Source organism: Sorex fumeus, unplaced genomic scaffold (assembly GCF_029834395.1).
Source record: "Sorex fumeus unplaced genomic scaffold, SorFum_2.1 ptg000131l, whole genome shotgun sequence".
In the NCBI taxonomy this organism is placed as follows: Eukaryota; Metazoa; Chordata; class Mammalia; order Eulipotyphla; family Soricidae; genus Sorex; species Sorex fumeus.
The window spans coordinates 37,440,084-37,459,157 of NW_026606188.1; the positions used below are offsets into that span (position 1 = coordinate 37,440,084).

At 37.9% G+C, this 19,074-nt stretch overlaps 1 protein-coding gene across 1 annotated transcript; it reads left to right on the forward strand.

Moving 5' to 3' along the window:
- The first annotated feature begins 228 nt into the window (after window positions 1–228).
- LOC130046109 (mitochondrial import inner membrane translocase subunit Tim23-like) lies at window positions 229–14,127 on the forward strand. The gene is made up of 2 exons (XM_056139007.1): window positions 229–309; window positions 12,970–14,127. Exons 1-2 carry the CDS (start codon window positions 229–231, stop codon window positions 13,711–13,713), a joined length of 825 nt encoding a protein of 274 aa, XP_055994982.1. The 3' UTR covers window positions 13,714–14,127.
- The last annotated feature ends 4,947 nt before the right edge of the window (window positions 14,128–19,074 follow it).

The following is a 19,074-nucleotide window of genomic DNA, read 5'->3' on the forward strand; positions in this document are numbered from 1 at the left end:
AATAAGTATAGCACCTTAAAATACATGACTTTCAAGATGGATAAAAGAGTGAAGGAGTCAACACATGCTGACCTCAAACTCCACAGATTTCTGCCTCAGGGGGAGAAGTCACAGCAGATGCTGGGCGATTAGGCTGTGGTTTTAGCAACAGCACATGGAGGCATTGAATAATGGATATCCTTGGGAGCCCTTGGCGGAGGCTGCAAGAAACCATAGAAAGAGGGAAGAATGTTGAAAAGCCTGAAGAATCTTGCAGTGACCAGGGGAGAACCAGAAAACAAAATTGGCAATGAATCTTTCAATACCCAAGTAAACAAGCTTCCAGATAAAGGATGTTACTCATTAGAGCAGAAGAGAATTTGTTGGCTTGTTGCAGTGGTCACTCACATAAAATGAATACATTACTAAGTATAGGTTCTATTTGAGAAAGATTGGACGACTATTACCTATCAGAACCATTAGCTGTTTAACCCTGACGGGCAGATGAGCACAGATTAATTTATAGAGCACATATTGACAGAAATCTTCAGAATGTTTTCCAAATAGTTAAACTGCTACTCTTTACTGATGATAAAGCATTCCTGGCGGAAATAAAGGAAGGCTGAGATGGCACTACTGTCTACTACTATAGGTTGCAGTTTACAGCGATAAACTTCCCATCTCCTATCAAGCCTTCACCATGCTGTTCACTGCACAGCCGTTATCTTCACATGCTGACACATATAATCTAACATTCTCACTTTGCCACAGTCGGAGCAATTGCTTGACAATTTGATTACAGTTTCCTGTCAGCTCATGCAAGGAATACTTCTGTGAGCTTTCAGGAATTTCAAAATATTTTGATTTTGAAATGATAGTAATCTATGAAGAAAAATGTCTTCAAAATATTGATTTCTGATAACAAATCAAGATATGCATAAAGGAAATTGTGCTGAGTCTATGAATAAGTAGGTGCTGAAGCACACATGGGGAATGAAAGTGGAGTGATGAGATGAAAGAGAGAAAAACTTGAGTTGTAGAAACTACTGATGGATGCATAGTTTGTGATACAAGACTCAACATCAATGTTCAGTGGTCTTATGAGGATAATAAAATCATTGCTCTTAGTGGCTCAGTTCATAGCACACATTTATTAATGTCCTTTCAAAAAACATTTTTTCTCCTTAAGATAGCTAAAAGTTGTTCGGTATGTAAATTGGTAGAACATTCACAGGGAGAGAAAATGAGGCAAGAAAGATTGTCATTTAGAAGGCAGAGCATATCATACTTTAATAAATGTGTGTTTTTAAATGAAATCATCTTAAATGTTAAATGGCGTGTGTATATTTAAGAATGTTATTCTCTTAGCCATTTGAACTTCTTTGAGAAAGTTTCTGTTCATTTTTTGATGGGGTTGGATGTTTTCTTCTTGTGGAGTTCAACCCGTACTTTGTATATCCTTGATATCAGCCCCTTGGCAGATGTGTCTTGGATGAATATACTTTCCCCTTCTGTAGACTGTCTCTTTATTTTGGTCACTTTCTTTAGAGGTGTAGAAGCTTCTTAGATTAAGATAGTCTTATTTGTCTATCTCTGTTTTCAATTGCTTGGCCAGTGGTGTGACATAGCTTCAATGTCATGAAGGGTTTTGCCAACTTTGTCTTCAATCTATCTATGGATTCCGGTTTGATGTTGAGGTCTTTAATCCATTTTGATCTTATTTTTGTACATGGTGCTAGACAGAGATTTTTTTTATAAAACACCATGGGTACAGCTATAGACATACAAATTTTTGTGCTTGGGTTTCAGTTATACAATGATCGAGTACCCATCCCTCCATCAGTGCCCATTTTCAGCCACCACTGATCCCAGTATCCCTCCCACCCCCATTCTCCCGATCCCACCCTGCCTCTGTGGCAGGGCATTCTCTTTTGTTCTCTCTCTCCTTTTGGGTGCTGTGATTTGCAAAAGAGGCATTGAGTGACAATCATGTTTGGTCTATAATCTACGTTAAGCGTGCATCTCCCATGCTGGGAGGATCCTCCCAACAAGCCATGGAGTAAACCTCCTGGTACTTATCTCAGCTATTCTTGGGTGTTAGTCTCCTGTTTTGTTACTTTATGTTCCCCAGATGAATGCAATCTTTCTATGTCTGTCCCTCTCTCTCTGACTCATTTTGCTTAGCATGATACTTTCCATATAGTATCGCTTGTATGTAAATTTTATGACTTCATCTTTTCTAACAGCTACAAGTACTCTATTGTGTAGATGTACCAAAGTTTCTTTAACCAGTCATCTGATCTTGGGCACTCATTTTTTTCCCAGATTCTAGCTATTGTAAACAGTGCTGCAATGAACAAACAAATGCAGATGTCACTTTGACTATACTTTTTTGCCTCTCTGGGATATATTCCCAGGACTGGTACTGCTGGGTCAAATGGGAGCTCAAAATCTAATTTTTTGAGAATCGTCCATACTATTTTCCAAAAGAGCTGAACGAACCATCCAGCATTCCTCCCAGCAATGAAGAAGGATCCCTCTCTCGCCACATCTGTGCTAACACTGGTTGCTTTTGTTCTTTTGAATATGGGCCAGTCTCTATGGTGTTAAATGATATATCATTGTTGTTTTGATCTACATCTCCCTGATAATTAATGATGTAGAGAATTTTCTCATGTGCCTTTTAGCCATTCAGATTTCTTCTTTGCGAAAATTTCTGTTCATTTTGTTGCCCCATTTTTGATGGTGTTGGATGTAATCTCCTTGTAGAGTTCAACCAGTATTTTGTATATCCTTGATATCAACCCCTTGTTGGATGCATATTTGGCGAATATCCTTTCACATTCTGTACATTGTCCCATTTGTCTGTCTCTGTTTTCACTCGCTTAGCCAGTGGTGTGACATCTTTGAAGATACCAGTAGTTTCATGTCATGGAGGTTTTTGCCAACTTTGTCTTCAATGTACCTAATGGATCTTATGGAAGAGAACAGCATAGAGTCTCCTGCCCCCACTCCTGGCTGTCCTCGCCGGGGCCCCTTGGAGGGGAGCGGGTTGAGTTTCCCTCCCCGCCCCAACCAGGGCTCTGCAGCCGAAGACCTCCAGAACCAGCCACCACCATGCTGAAACCACTCTCCACATGAATGAAGGTACCGCCAGAGGAACAAAGGCATGCGGGGCCCAGGGCTGAGATCTCCAAGCCTGCTCAGATTGGGGCTGAGCATCCTCCACCCAGATCCTCCATAATCCAGTAGGCAAGGGTCACACCCACTAACTGGCCCCCTGGCGCCATGTAATCCCATCAACGGCCAAGACCCAGAGACTATAAAACCCAGATCCCAGAAGCACGTGGCCGCATTCCCGGCCCTGCAACATCTTATTATCTCATCCTTACTTTGGACAAACTGGCAGGCTACTGAATGTAACCTGCCCACATGGCAGAGTCTGGAAAATTCCCTGTGGCGTACCCTATATGCCAAATATCAGTAAAGATGATGGGTCTCATTCTCCTAGCCCTGAAAGAGCCTTGAATATACCACATTTTAAAAAGTCTCAGGACTAGGACGAAGAACACGTTACTGGGGCCTGCTGGAGGCAATCGACGAACAACAGGATGGTCATGATCGTGATCGTACCTTATGGATTCCGGTTTGATGTTGAGGTCTTTAATCCATTTTGATCTTACTTTTGTAAATGGTGTTAGGCAGAGATCTGAGACCAGTTTTTTTGCATGTAGCTGTCCAGTTGTGCCAGCACAATTTGTTAAAGAGGCTTCCCTTGCTCAACTTCACATTTCTTGTAAGTCTACACCTGTACCTCATGGTGTTTCACTAGTAAAAATTAAAAAAAAAAGAATGTTTTTCTCTTCATACAATCTGGAGAGGCTTTTTAATGTAATTATAATACTGGCTTTTTGTAAGGGCTAATATTGATGTGATATAGAACTTGCCTTAAATGATTGACCTTTCCCCCTGAGATGAGAATTTGCCTAGAAATTCTTCCACATTCTTTTTGGGTCTCTCAGAATTCAGTCATTCAAAATAGTTGCCGTCAGCATTTTAGGCACTACTATATGATAGTAGTTTTCTACAGAAAAAGACAAAGGTGAAATTATTTTGTAAGTGAACAAGATAGAAATGGGCATAGGATAAAGGCTAAAAAAAATCATGACATTTTTAATGGAGAAAAAAAATGTCCTGAAATGAAAACCTATTACTGTAGCCCTGGAGCTAAAGGTAATTTATAGGTAGACTAGTAAAACATGTGTTCTTCAATAACGCCATCAATCACTTTACCTGGAATCTAGCCACTCAGCAATGTATGGCTCTGGCATGAATCTTGTGTTTATCAAGCTATGTTTAGTCAAATAGTTTTTAATGACATCACTTTTAGACATTAGTCAAAATTATTGAAGTCTGTAATATGTACTGTGTACTTTATTTGTCCTATTAGATGCGCATCCATATATGTTAATCTTGCTTTTCTATTCAAAATATGGAGTAAAATATTGTTATCAATTTACTTATTTGAAAGTGTACATTATTCAGTAGGATGAGCTTCTGTCACTGACATTTATTTTCATCTTGGTAATGAACATGAAATCCATTGTGTTTATGTGCCTATGTGAGTTTTGACAAACATTTGTCAACCATGTAATCATCATCACAAAATACAGAACTGCTCAATAATTTTCCCAAATTCCTCCTAATACTCTATAAACAATGCTTCCCACATTTCTTGTCAACCACTGATCTGTTTCCCACTCCTATAATATTGTTTTTCAGAATGTCATATAAATGGAATAATAATATATGGACTTAAAGTCTAATATTCTTCACACTGGAAGTGCAATGGTTATTCATCCTTGTTGTTTATGTCAGTTGTGCAATCTTTTTAGTGTAGACTAGCACTTCAGAGTGTTTTTATATTGCACCTTGATTTAAATTGAGCCCAGATTTTAGAAATTACCAATAGAGCCAGTATAAATATTAACATACATATTTTGTGTAAACCTAATACTCCCCATAGCGTGAATATATACATTGGTTAGGTATAATGATATGGATTGGTCATAGTATAAGTGTCTGTTTAACAAAAGTCGGGCAAGTTTCTTTTGTACAGTAGACACACCATGTTGAAATCTTAAAAATATTGTATTGAAATTCAATTACTCCATACACTTGCTAGCTCTTATAAATGTGAATGTGTCTGTGTTTAGCTGTTCTATGTTCTGTAGTATCTCATTGTGGTTTTTATTTCTCGTTTTTAGGCAATAATGTTCAGCATTTAATTCTAAACTTTGCCATTTCTACATTTTCTTTCATGAAATGACTGGCAAATATTTCCTTTTTTTAACTATCTGAACCATTTACTCCAGACTCTGTGCTCAGTGATCACTCCTTGTGTGAATTTAGGTACCATATAGGGTGCTGTGGATCTAACCAGGGGTGGCAGTGTTCAAGACTAGCACCCTACCTGCTGAACTATTGATCCAGATCCTGGAAATTGAGTTAAGTTTTCTAAATTAGACTTTTTGTTTTTTTTATTGCTATCTTTTGAGAGTTCTTGTAAGGAAACTGGATACAACTCCCATGTACATCTTTAAAATCACTAACATGTTTTTTATTTCTATGAAATGCATTTCATTAGTTACTCTCTTACATACATGCTTTCTGCATTGTACTAAGAAATCTCTGCTGAATTCATAATCACTAAACTCTAATTTTTTTCTATATTTTACATTGGTTGAGAGATCACACAGGTCAAAACAGATTAACTATTATTAAAATCTCAGTGAAATTTATATGTAATGGACAAACTTTTTAATTCAGAGGACTACTACAAGTCTTCACTTGATTACTTGCCATCTTGTTACTCATTGATTTGCTCGAGCTGGCGCCAGTAATGTCCCAATTCATCCCTATCACATGCTAGTGTAGTCCAATGGTATCTGCTTGTTCTAGGACATGAACAGCTTCAAACAATCATTCAGGGTCTTGACGAAGAAGTCTGACCATCTCATAGATGGGCGGCCACGCAATCTTTTGACATCCCGTGGAATCCAGTTGGTAATGGCACTAGTCCAGTGGTTGTCTCCAAATCGCATTACGTGTCCAACCCATCTGATTTTTGACACCTTGGCAAATGAGACCGCATTCCTGATTCTTGACCATTGACAGAGTTTGGAACTCCGGACTCTTTCTCTCATTTGAGTGAAGTGTGATACTTCAAGCATACCTCTTTCGATTCCTCATTGGGAGACTCGAATAGCATTCTCATCTTGTTTTCATAAGGCCCAGGTCTCTGAGGCGTATATTAATGCAGGGAGAGCAGTGGAATTGAAGAGATGTGCCCAGAGCCAGAGGTTCTTCATCCTCTTACCTAATTCTTCAATGTTCTTGAAGGCATTCCAAGCCACTCTCTTTCTCCTGCAAAACTCAGGTGTCAGGCCATTCGTCATGTTGTCTTCTCAACCTAGGTACATATAACTGTTGCATTCAGAGATACTCATCCCGTTGAGAGCTAATGGAATTACAGGAACGAGACCATTTCTCATAAACATTTTCTTCGTGAGATTCAGCTGGAGTTCGACCTTTCCACACTCACAGTAGAAGTCGGCCAGCATTTGTGCGGCTTGGCTGATGTTTGGTATTATTAGAACAGTGTGTTCAGCGAAGCAGAGGCTGCCAACTGTCTCTCTTTGCTCCTATCCTTCCCATTCTAGTTGTCGCATGATATTCTCAAGGGTGGCACTGAAGAGTTTCAGTGAAATGGTATCACCCTGTTGAGCCCCTTTCTTGACATGGATGATCACTTCTTTGTAGAATTGTGAGATTCCTAGTAGTGAATCCGTACTACAGCTCACAGAGGATCCTGGTGTATTGAGTTTGAACGGCCTGTTTGGTTAGAGCTTCGATGACTACTTCCGTCTCAAAAGAATCAAAGGACTTCTTTAAATCAATGAAGACAGAGGGGCATCTTGATCTCCCGAGAGACCTCAGTGAGCTTGATTATCATGTGGATATGGTTGACCGTGCTGAATCCTTTTTGGAACTAGCTTTGCTCACATGGTTGTTCTTCATCTAGTGTTCTGTCAATCCATTAAGTGTGACTCAAGTGAACAGCTTTTAGATGACAGACAACAGGCAGATTGTGCAATATTTGCCAATGTTGTGGATGTCTCCCTTCTTGTGCATTAGTACAGTCCTACTGGTTTCCCATTGGGACGGAACATTGCATTCAGACAGGTAGCGTGTGAAGAGCCGATTCAGTGTATTGATGAGTACTGATGGTAGGTTCTCCAGGTGTTCAGGTCTGACCTTGTCTGGATCAGGTGCTCTTTGTTTCTTTACCGACGAGATGGCGTGTCCGATTTTGGAAGGGAGAACATTGGGAACGACATATCCTTCCTGTGGAATTTGGTATGTGGGCAGGTGGACGTGTCTATTAAAGATATCTGAGTAGAAGTCATGGATAGTACAGTCCTGCTGGTTTTCCCTTGGGATGGAACCTTGCATTCATACAGGTTTTGTGTGAAGACCCTAGCCAGTGTATTGATGGGTATCATGGCAGGTTCTCCAGGTATTCGGCTCTGACCATGTCTGGGCCAGGTGCTGTTTGCTTCTTTACTGACGAAATGGCATATCAGATTTTAGAAGGGAGAACATTGGAAATGACGTATCCATCCTGCGGAATTTGGTATTTGGGCAGGTGGACGTAGCTATCAAAGAGATCCAAGTAGACATCATGGATAATCTTCATTGCCCTTCTGGAAGATGTGATAGATCCTTCAGGATGTCAGAGGGCAGTCATCTTGGTCTTGTAGTTGGAGAGGGCCGGCGGGCATTGAGAATGCTTTTCCTGGATTCTGCTGAATCTGCCAGTACTGCTGCTCTTCTCTCTTTGAGGTCTTCTTTTATCACTCCCTGCACTGCTTTGTGAGCTCAGATGTTCCCTTGCAGCTGCCTGAGGCTTGTGCCAAGTCATGTAGGCAAATTAACTAGAGAGTATTTGAAGACAGGCTTTTTTTGTGGCTATCTCTCTCTCTCGGCGTTCTTCGCACAAACATGGAGGTGCTGAACCAGTCAATCATATGCCTCCTCAATGTTGTCAATGACGGCATCTTCCCATGTTTCCACAATAGTGCCAAAGAGCTCCCAGTTGGTGGTCGTTTTGGGAGTTCTCTTCTTAAACTTTGCAGCCCTTTCTTCCCGCTCTGTGAAGTAGAATTTTGCATGAAGGAGACAGTGGTCTGATCCCGTTTGGATTTTTGGGACAATAGTGACATCAGTCAGGCAAAACTGGTGATTGAATATGATGTGGTCAGTTTTGTTGTGGAACCATCCCCTGGGAAACTCCCATGTCCAACGTTTAGATTTGGCCTTCTGGAACTGTGAGTTACCATAGATGGTCTTGGTCAACACGATAAACTCAGACAGTCTCTCACCCTGTTCCTTCCATTCTAGGCCATGTGTCCCGATGTGGAGTTCTTTGGCTGATCTTCTCTGTCCTATCTTGGCATTAAAATCACTGACAATGATCTTGTAGAAGGTGTGATCTTCTTTATAGAATTTCTCCAGCTCCATGTAGAACTTCTCAACTTCTCCTTCATCATAATTGGATGTTGGTGCATAAACAACGAAGATACAAACTGCTAGCAGTGAGCCATATCTATTCAAAAGTAATCGCCCAATTCTGGTTTTTAAGCATTAGAATGAATCAATGCTTATGGCCAATTCATGTTGACAAGGACACCAAAACCTCCGACACTTCTTTTGGCACATATTTCGAGGAATAGTTCTTCTCCAGTGTCGAAAGTGGTGTGATGTGACTGATGCCTTCTGGTCTTGGTCAGACCAATGATGTCATACTTGATCTTTCACACTTGTACCATCAGGTCCTCAATGGATGCATCCGATGTCAGCATATGTGCATTGAAAGTACAGATAGTCATTTTTGTCTTTCCTCGTTTTGGCAGCCTAATTTATCCCTAAGATGTTATTAGCCTCTCCTTCCTCATCCTTCTTAATGCTGCTGTATTCATTGGTCTTTCAGGGTCAGTGGAATGAGACCCAGTAGCTCCACTACCCACTCCGCCTCCACTCTCCAGGACACTTTCCAGACACTTGGTCCTATACTCATACACGAGTGACGCCCCACAGAACCAGAGAAGCGGAACTCTGTGACCTTGAACTCCATGCTCTATTGACCCTGGAACAGAGATCCTCTGCCTGCTCCCAGACCTCCATTACCTCCACTACCCAGCCATAGCCACACACCCGGATGCTCTTCAGACCGAGAGACACATCATAAAACACTTAATACACGATTACCACACCATATTTTACAGGGTTCAAATATGGTTTGAACCATGGGAACACCTGCAAGGATGATTAGAGGTCACCCTAAAAGCCTCTATGCCTCTCGGAGAGCCTGGTAAGGTATCAAAAGTGTTCCGCCCGCACGGCAGAGCCTGGCAAGCTATCCGTGGTGTATTCGATATGCCAAAACCAGTAAATACAAGTCTTCAATATTTCAAATATATAAAATTTCTAAAACTTCAGTCTCTTCTCTAAAGCATAAGGAATCAGGCTAATACAGTAATCATTCATTCATTATGCATTTATTGATGTTTCTGTCACTTTCAATTGTCCTGTTAGGTGGTGTACTCACAAAATTTAGAGCATGATTAGTCTCTTTCTTCAAGTTCACACTCCAGGAGTCAAAACTATAATACAGAAGGTAGGGCGTTTGCCTTGCAAGCGTGGACTTTAGTTTAACTCCAGCATTCCATATGGTCTTCTCAGCAACACCAGGCATAATTCCTGAGTGCAGTATCAGGAATAAGACCTGAGCATCACCAGGTACAGCCCAGAAGTTAAAAAAAAATCAAAGAAGTACACACTCTAGTGTAAGCCAGAGACAAGTCGATGGTCAAAGGGTGAGGATCATGGTGGCTACCAGCGCAATAGGAGTGAAAAACATGACATATGATGAAGCACAGTAACTCCAGATAATAACAATGATAAAACTTGTAAACACACTTTAATAGGGAAGATAAAGGCATAATTATTTATAATATTAATATATAAGCAAGCATTTTATTTAGCAATTTCCTTCTAATTGCTATTAAAAGAAAGTAAATAGAATAGTTAAGAAGATAGAACTTAGTCTAAAAGCCTAAGGGAAGACATTCTCAATAAAGGATTCAAATTCAAAGCTAAGAATAATTAGAAATTAATCTCAGACTGTGAAGGAAATTTCAACATCCCAGACAGAGAAAATTGTACATTTAAAGTTCCTGAAATGGGAAATAAATAAATGTATTTGAAGAAGAGTGAAAAGGTCAGGTCAAGAGAGAATTTTATCGCAGTTTTGTAGTTGTGGTTTAAATGAAAACCATTCATAAAACTTACTTAAGATTAGCAGGTATGCAATGTATAAAGGTGGTTATTTAGTAGATCAAAAAAGAAAAGATGATATATTGTGTCAGTCACCATATTTCAATAAATTCTAAACTGGAAAAAGGAAAGATTAATACTGAGGAGAGAGACAGTAAGAACTAAGTCCTTGCATTTAAGATAGTTGAACTTTATCTTAAAAGTATTGATTAGCCTTTTAATCATATAAAATAGGGATGAGGTGTGATCCAATTTTCATTTTAAAATATTAATTTGAAGTAATGTAAAGTAGCTAGAAGCAAGAATGTTTATAATTTCAGTCTTGCCCACAGACCAACTAGCAACTAGTTACAGACACAATATCAATATGAAAATTCCAGAACTCAGGAGAAGTACTAAAGTAGTCCCCAAGACAACAAAAATAGAAAAATGTCTCAAAATTTAAAATGTACTAGTATTGAAGTAACAGTAGTTCACAGACTATAATTATGTTGAAGAATAGTACTAAGAATGAATGTTCTTGTTTTGTGCCTGATCTTAGAAGAAAAGCGTTCAGTTTTTCATCATTGAGTAAGATGCTTGCATTGGGCATATTTTTATGCTATTTACTATGTTTAGATATGCCTTTCTCTTCTCATTTTCTCGAAAACTTTTATCATAAGCAGATGTTAAATCTTGTCAGAACTTTCTCTTATTCTCTTTATAAGATCATATGATATTCATCTTGGCTTTTGCTGATGTGTATGTTCTTTCAGTTGCTTTGCATGTGGTCAACTAGCTTTACTGATTGAAACAAATGTTTTCATCATAGAAAAAGTCCTATTTATCAAGATGAATAAGCTTTTAATGTACTTGATTTTACTTTTATAAGATTTTGCTAAGCATCTTTGTTTGCTATCAGGGATAGGTACATATATATGAATATGTATAATATACATATTAAAATATTTAGGTTTCTCTTTTTGTAATGCCACCATATGTTTTCAATATCGGGGTAATGTTGGCATTATGAAAATTATTTGGAAGAATTACTTTATTTCAGTCTTTGATGAAGATCTTCAAAAAAGGAAGGCTATAGATAATCTTTGAATGTTTGGCAGATATCATTCGCAGCAGTGCACCTGGGCTTTTGTTTAGGGATATACTTCTGATTACTGTTTCAATGTTCTCGCTAGTAACTGATCTGAGGTTTTCAATTAACTGCTCATTTATACTTGGATGGATATTTGATTCTAAAATTTTTTTCTAGGTTCTTAAACTAATAGTATAACTTTTACATAGTATTTTCTTATCACGCTTTATTTACGTGGTATGTTTTAATCTCTTCTCTTTCATTCCTGATCCTGTGTGTTAGATTTATTTTTTCTCTATGTTTATTCATTCATTCATTCATCATCCTGTTATTCGTCGATTGCCTCGAGCAGGCCCCAGTAACATCTCTTTCATCCTAGCCCTGAGATTATATTCAAGGCTCTTTAGGAGAATGAGACCCATCATTGTTACTGGTATTTGGCATATTTGGTACGCCACAGGGAGTTTGCCAGACTCTGCCCTGTGGGCAGGCTACATTCATAGCCTGCAAGTTTGTCCAAAGTAGGAATGAGATAATAAGATGTCATAAAAAGATGTCCTGATAAGATGTCACGGCCGGGAGCTGGATTTTATAGTCTCTGAGTCTTGGCCGTTGATGGGATTACACGGCGCCAGGGGGCCAGGTGGTGGGTGTGACTCCCGCCTACTGGAATTTGGAGGATCTGGGTGGAGGATGCTCGACTCCAATCCAAGTAGGCTTGGAGATCTATGTTTATATGCTATGTTATTTTGATAGTAATGATTATCAAAATTATTTATCCCTTTGTAGAACCATATAATGATCATAGAATGCGTTCCTTGATTTTTCAAACTATCTTTTAAGTTTTTATTCTATTTACTATACATCTAAGAAAAGGAACTCATTAGAAGGTTAAGGGTTTCTTGGAAAGGCATCAACTACTCCCCAAGTCAGCACAAGAAAATATCAAGATTTCCCCTGCTGTAAAGACTCTTGAGTGTTAAAACTAAGATGCAGAGGTGATATTCATCTTGTTTATATAAATAAAAATAATGTATATATTTAAAAATTTATAAGAAAATTTACTAAAAAGTTATAAAATAATTTATAGATTAAAAAATTAATTTGCTCGAGCGGGCCCAGTAACGTCTCCATTGGAGACTTTGTTGTTACTGTGTCTGGCATATCGAATACTCTCGGTAGCTTGCCGGGCTCTCCGAGAGGGGCGGAGGAATGGAACTCGGGTCGGCCATGTTGGCTGCTTGTAAGGCGAATGCCCTACCGCTGTGCTATCACTCCAGCCTGGAGCGATAGCACAGCGGGTAGGGCGTTTGCCTTGCACGCAGCCAACATGGCCGACCCGAGTTTGATTCCTCCGCCCCTCTCAGAGAGCCCGGCAAGCTACCGAGAGTATTCGATATGCCAGACACAGTAACAACAAAGTCTCCAATGGAGATGTTACTGGGCCCGCTCGAGCAAATCGACGATCAAAGGGAGGACCTTTACCTTTACCTTTACCTTAAAAAATTAATACTGTTCAGCATGTGAAGAAGCCAGTTGGAACACAGGGGTTCCCACTGGTTACTCCAGGGCAATGGGCGAGCGGACCACTCCGGCCTGAGGCGGCGGTGAGGAGCAGGCGGACAGTTGCTGGCATCACCGTGGAGGGCAGCGGGGAAAGTGGCAACAAAATCCCTGAGGGTTTGGCCGGCTTTTTCAGAGCAGGATATTCGCACGCGGATCTGGCTGGCGTCCGGCTAACTGGTATGAACCCCTTGTCTCCTTATTTAAATGTGGATCCAAGATATCTGGTACAGGATACAGATGAGATTATTTTACCAACTGGAGTTAATAAGAAGAGGGGAAGATTTGAGCTGGTCTTTTCTACTATTGGTGGATACTGTTTTACTATTGGGGCTGCATTTGGGGCAATCAATGGTCTACAGCTAGGATTGAAGGAAACCCAGAATATGGCCCGGTCCAAACCAAGAAATGTCCAGATTTTGAATATGGTGACTAGGCAAGGGGCTCTTCGGGCTAACACTCCAGGCTCTCTGGCTTTGCTCTATAGCGCATTTGATGTCGTCATTGAGAAAACAAGAGGTGCAGAAGATGATCTCAACACAGTAGCAGCTGGAAGCATGACAGTCATGTTATATAAATCTATTGGTGGACTTCGAGGGGTAGAACGAGGTGGTCTAGCAGGAATAACACTTACAAGCCTCTATGCACTATATAATAACTGGGAGCACATGAAAGGTTCCTTGCTCCAACAATCCCTCTGACGATTTTGCCAACTCATGGATGGGGGACACTTTAGTCATTCACGTCAACTTCTAAGTCAGTCTGGAGTTACTCTCTTACCTACAATTAGTTTGAAAAAAAACAGAAATTCTGATTTTCTAAATGAAGATCATGGATAGCTGACCAGGACTGGCTTTCCATCCAGCCAGTATGAGTTGAAACCAAAACACTCTGGTGGCTGAGCAATGTGGTTCTCTTCTCCTTTGGAGAAAGTGTTTTACCTACTATGTCTTCTATTCCTTGGAGCTGGAAAACCACTTACTCACCAAATTCACGTCACACTTGATATATGGATACTGTATCACCATATTTGCTCATTTAATAATCAAATCTGTAATGCCCTGTATTCACAATAAAGGGTGAAAATAGAACCAAAGTCCAACCTAAAAATAAATGGTCTCTCCATTTAAAAAAATTTAATACTGTTGAAAATCAATGACAGATTCAAAGCAATCACTAAAATTTTCTTTTATATTTATGTAAATATAAAATAGAACTAAATTAATAAAATATCACAAAAATTCTGAAAACAATTTGTGAAAGAACAAGAATGGTGGCATAACACTTTGATTTCAAGCTATACCATATGCATATGACCTATATAATATAAAGCAGTGTATGATTGGTAAAAATGGAGACATATAAACGGCTAAATAAGCAAAAATTCAGCAATAAACCCAGTTGTACTTGGTAACTAATATTTTCCAAGAATATAACAGATAGTCAAAGGAGAAAAGATAGTCTCTTCAATAAATGCCACTTACTCTGCTGGACATGTGATTCAAAAAGCAGAAACTAGAACTCTGTCTTAAACCATATACTAAAACTTACTCAAAATGGATATAAGATTTAAATTTAAGACCTGAAACCACAAAATCTCTATAATAAAAGCGAAATTTTCATTGCCTTTGCTCTTGGTAACGATTTTTTTAAATGACAACAAAAACAGAAACAAATGAATATGACCTTATCAAACTCAATAGAACTACACAGTTTTGCTCAATCAATAATACAAAAAGTCCTATGGAATGGGAGACACTTTTTTTGCAATTAAGTGTCTATTGTTGAATGAATTGATACTTTGTTATACAATGAAATAAAATGGGGTAGGACTGCACCCAACAGTGCTTAGGGCTTCTTCCTAGCTCTGTCCTCAGGGATCTTTCCTGTTGGTAAACAAGGGACCATTTGCAGTCCCAGGGATCAAACCTAGCTTAGCAGCACACAAGGCAAGTGCCCTACCTACCGTACTCTCTCCTTTCCTACCGTAAAAATTTTAAAGCTATGAAGAAAGAAATTCTGCTATTTGTGGCCATATGAATAAACTTTACAAGTACTATACTACACAAACTCAAACCGAGAAAGGATAATACAGTATGAACTCACTGTTTTATCAAATAAAAATCAAATTCATGTAAACAGAGAAAAGTTTGGTATTGCCAAGGGAGGAAGCAAAAGAAATGGCTGAAGATAGTAAGAATTTGGAATTATCATTGGTAAGTTCTGGGAAACCTAATGTACAGTGTGGCATTTACAGTCAACAATACAATAGTGTACACTTGAATGCATCTAAGAGAAAATACATTTAAGATTCTCATTATGCACACAATATATGAGGGTTATTATGTGAAGCAACTTATAGATATGTTAACTAGCCAAGCTGGAGTATAATTTTTGAAAATACATATATGTTGATTTATCATGTTTTTATACTGTATGCTTATAAAGTGAAATACGTTCATTTTATATTATTAACTTGAAAGGATTCTTAAACAAAATTTACTTGAACACCAGCTGTAGAAAGGATCAGAGGTACTGCAAGAGTGGATTGAAATATTCATTAGAAACTGTTGCATGGACATCCATAAATTCTTAAGCAACAGTGTAAGGATGAGATACAAAATTAAAACAAAAAACTCAGATGAGATAACCAGTTATTAGATCATTCCAAATACTGTAGTCAATTTTCTTGTCACTAACAATATCATCTGTCAAAAGAAGAGTGATATTTGACAAGAAAATTTTAGTCGCAATTAGATTATTTCCAAATCTTTGGATTTGGGCTTGGCATTTCTGTCAGACATAGGTGTGGCTAAATAAATATCTTCAGAATCCTTCAACTCTTCTCTATATTCCATTTAATATTGAAAAATAAATGCCATACATACTTCAAAAGAATGATCTTCTTAAGAAACTTTAAAAAAAGATATTTCAAATCTTCTGAACTCTTTCATGTAGTATTATTACAATTTTGGTTGTTCTACACAAACATACATGCCAAAATTTTAGACTCAGATCAGTGAATCTTTACACCTAGTACCATGGATTTCCACCTTCTATCACTCCCACACACTAATACTTGACTACTGACAATGCCTGAGGGTTATAAACCCAAACAAAAAAATAAAGCCATTGGAATAGTTGAAGTCATTTTCTTATTCCAATGAATGCAATTTTATATGCATGGTTATCAAGTAGAGCCATAATAGTAAGAGAGTTGAGGAAGTAAATATATTTCCTGGTAGATTATTTAGCTCACATCCAATGCTTAACCTATAGAGTATATTTGCTAAGTTTTGAAGTCAAATTAGTCATTAGATCTCTGTCAGCTTTCTTTGGAAGCAAAGAAAGATATAGAAGAGATAAGAATCCTTTACTGGCTCCTTTCTTTCTTATAGCAGTCAACAATCAGTATTAGGCCTATAATATAATTATTCTTACAATTGAAATTTCTTCATTAAAACAAGAAATGTAGTCCTTGTATTGGTTACCTCTGCAATTTACCAGAGTCAACTCAAATCCCACAATTTCTCAGAAGCTGTGAGATTATGATTGTGAATTTTCAAATTAAGCACATCTAGTTCAATCACATATCCATCTAGTCAGCAAATTAGTATGTTTCAGTAACCTTTGCTATATTACTGGAATACCGCCCTCCTTTTCTGAACTTTTAGTACTCAATCAGTGGCTTGCCTTTTGATTCCTAACGATTAAATTTTTGCTACTCATTTGATTTTAAACTTGAACTTATCCTGTTATATTATTCTTTTCAAATGCATGAACCATATCTTCATACATTTTATGGCTTCTTGGTGATGTTTTACAGTCAACAAATATGAGTCACAACTGATTTTCATGAATCTATTTATTCAATTTAAAGGACTGTATTTAATCATAAGATCTTTCTTGCCTTTTCATGTTAAATTTTATTTCTCGTCCAAGTGCACTGAATAGTCAAATAAAATAGTTGGAAGCCCTTTGTGGTTTTCTCAAATTTTCTAAAACTTATATACTGTAAAGTGAATGAGACTTTAATGATAAAGATAGGTACATTGCACCTCTCTTCATCCCCAAAAACTTCTATCAGAGTATTTCATGCACAGAAGGGATTCACCAAATATCTTTATCGGTTGGATTATTTTATCTTCTCATAAACTGTTCTTATTATAAATCAAATAACCTATCTATACTTCCTTTCCCATATATCATAACAACCTAATAAGCGATTAAAATATGTAGTGAATCAGTGTATTTCCACCTTATGCACAAATTAAAATTTACTCCAATTCAAGTACACGCACTCATAAAAAAGGGTGAGGGCAAGAGAGAGATGAATTAAATGGTATGAGAATTTGACTTGTCATTCCACTCACTGAGCTTATGCCTCAGAGTGAGCACAACAAGGAAAATTGGACTCTGCCTTTTACTCTTTGTATTCACTTCCCATATGCCTCTCTTAGTGATCATGTTGCCACATTTCTGAGTATTCTAAAATTTAAAGATGAATATTGCATATATTATGATTCCTAAATTCAGTGCAATTGCCTTATTGGGTGCTCAAGCAAGAAAAAAGGAAAATACATCTTTCTGCTCCAAAGCTAGAAGGAGAATCAGCCACACTGAACTTACTGAGATGCTGAGATGATGTATAAGTTTCTAAATTGATGCCTCTGAAAATAATTTTAAAGGTCTTATTTTCTTATATTCTAATATTTGCCTTATCTGTATTATTTAGATTTAGGATGATATTCTTCACTATGACACTGTTGTAATCTGGAAACACTCTTGCTTTGATAGTTTATGTATTTTATGAATTGTTTTCTATTCATCATGATAATCAAAACATTTAAGTCACCTGCCATTGTCTTAAGACTGAAAACACTATTACAGACAACAAACAAATGCACAAAGAAAATCACATAAAATTAAGAGCTTCAATATGAAGGTCAGATACGCATGCCTCTAAGGGATTGCCACGTAAAGAAATAAGTCAAGTATCCTGTGCTTAAGAATGTTCGAGGAAAAGCAGAAACCTCAGTTAGATCTGAAGAAGACAGAATATCAGGGGATTGCTTTATTCCAAGCTACTATTTCCAACAGGAATGTGGGTTCAGTATTGCCAAAGAATCATTTCTTAAAAATCTAGACATTCAGAGCTGGAGCAATAGTACAGCGGGTAGGGTGTTTGCCTTGCATGCGGCCCACCCAGGTTCGAATCCCAGCATTCCATATGGTTCCCCAAGCACTGCCAGGAATAATGAGTGCAGAGCCAGGTCTAACCCCTGAGCATCGCTGGGTGCGACCCAAACAGCTAAAAGAAAATCTAGACATTCATGTATACACACACATGTACGTATATATTGTTTTAAAACTCAGAGAACTTCTACAAATAATAGAAATTCCTTGTGGTACGACCATAAGATATCAATAAGCAAGGTCTATACTTCTCTCATTACAGACTGATTAACCATTAACAATCATCATCTTTACCACAAATAAGGATTATTTAAATTATATCTGTAATATCTGAGCCTATCCAGTGCTTAATTATCATATTGCGAATTGCACAATGTGTGGTTCTCTTTATTATGACATTGTGCTGAATCAGTACAAAACGTAGCCTTCAGCTTTATTTGAAAGTACGTAACACTTCTCAACATATAAGACTATCTTAACATTATACCAAAATAGTATGTAAAATTCCTTCTTTCTTTCGATTAATGTAAAGAAATTCCCCAGTTAGCTGTTTATGTAAAGATTAATAGTTTAAGAAGTTTCAATAGTTCTCTATACCTGAAAAACGGGTTTGATTTATTCTTCATTAAATCATAACACTATATTATTTTCATAAGTATTTATAAGCAAAATTTGGTCATTTCTCTATCTTTAAAAAATGCGATATCCTCAAATTGAGTTTCCCATAAGAATCAGGAAATTCTTTTTCTTTTTCCCTTTATTTTTTTTTTTACAGTTGTAGATTTACAAATTTTTTGTGCTTTGGTTTCAATTATACAATGACCAGATACCCATCCCTCCACCAGTGCCCATTTTCCACCACCATG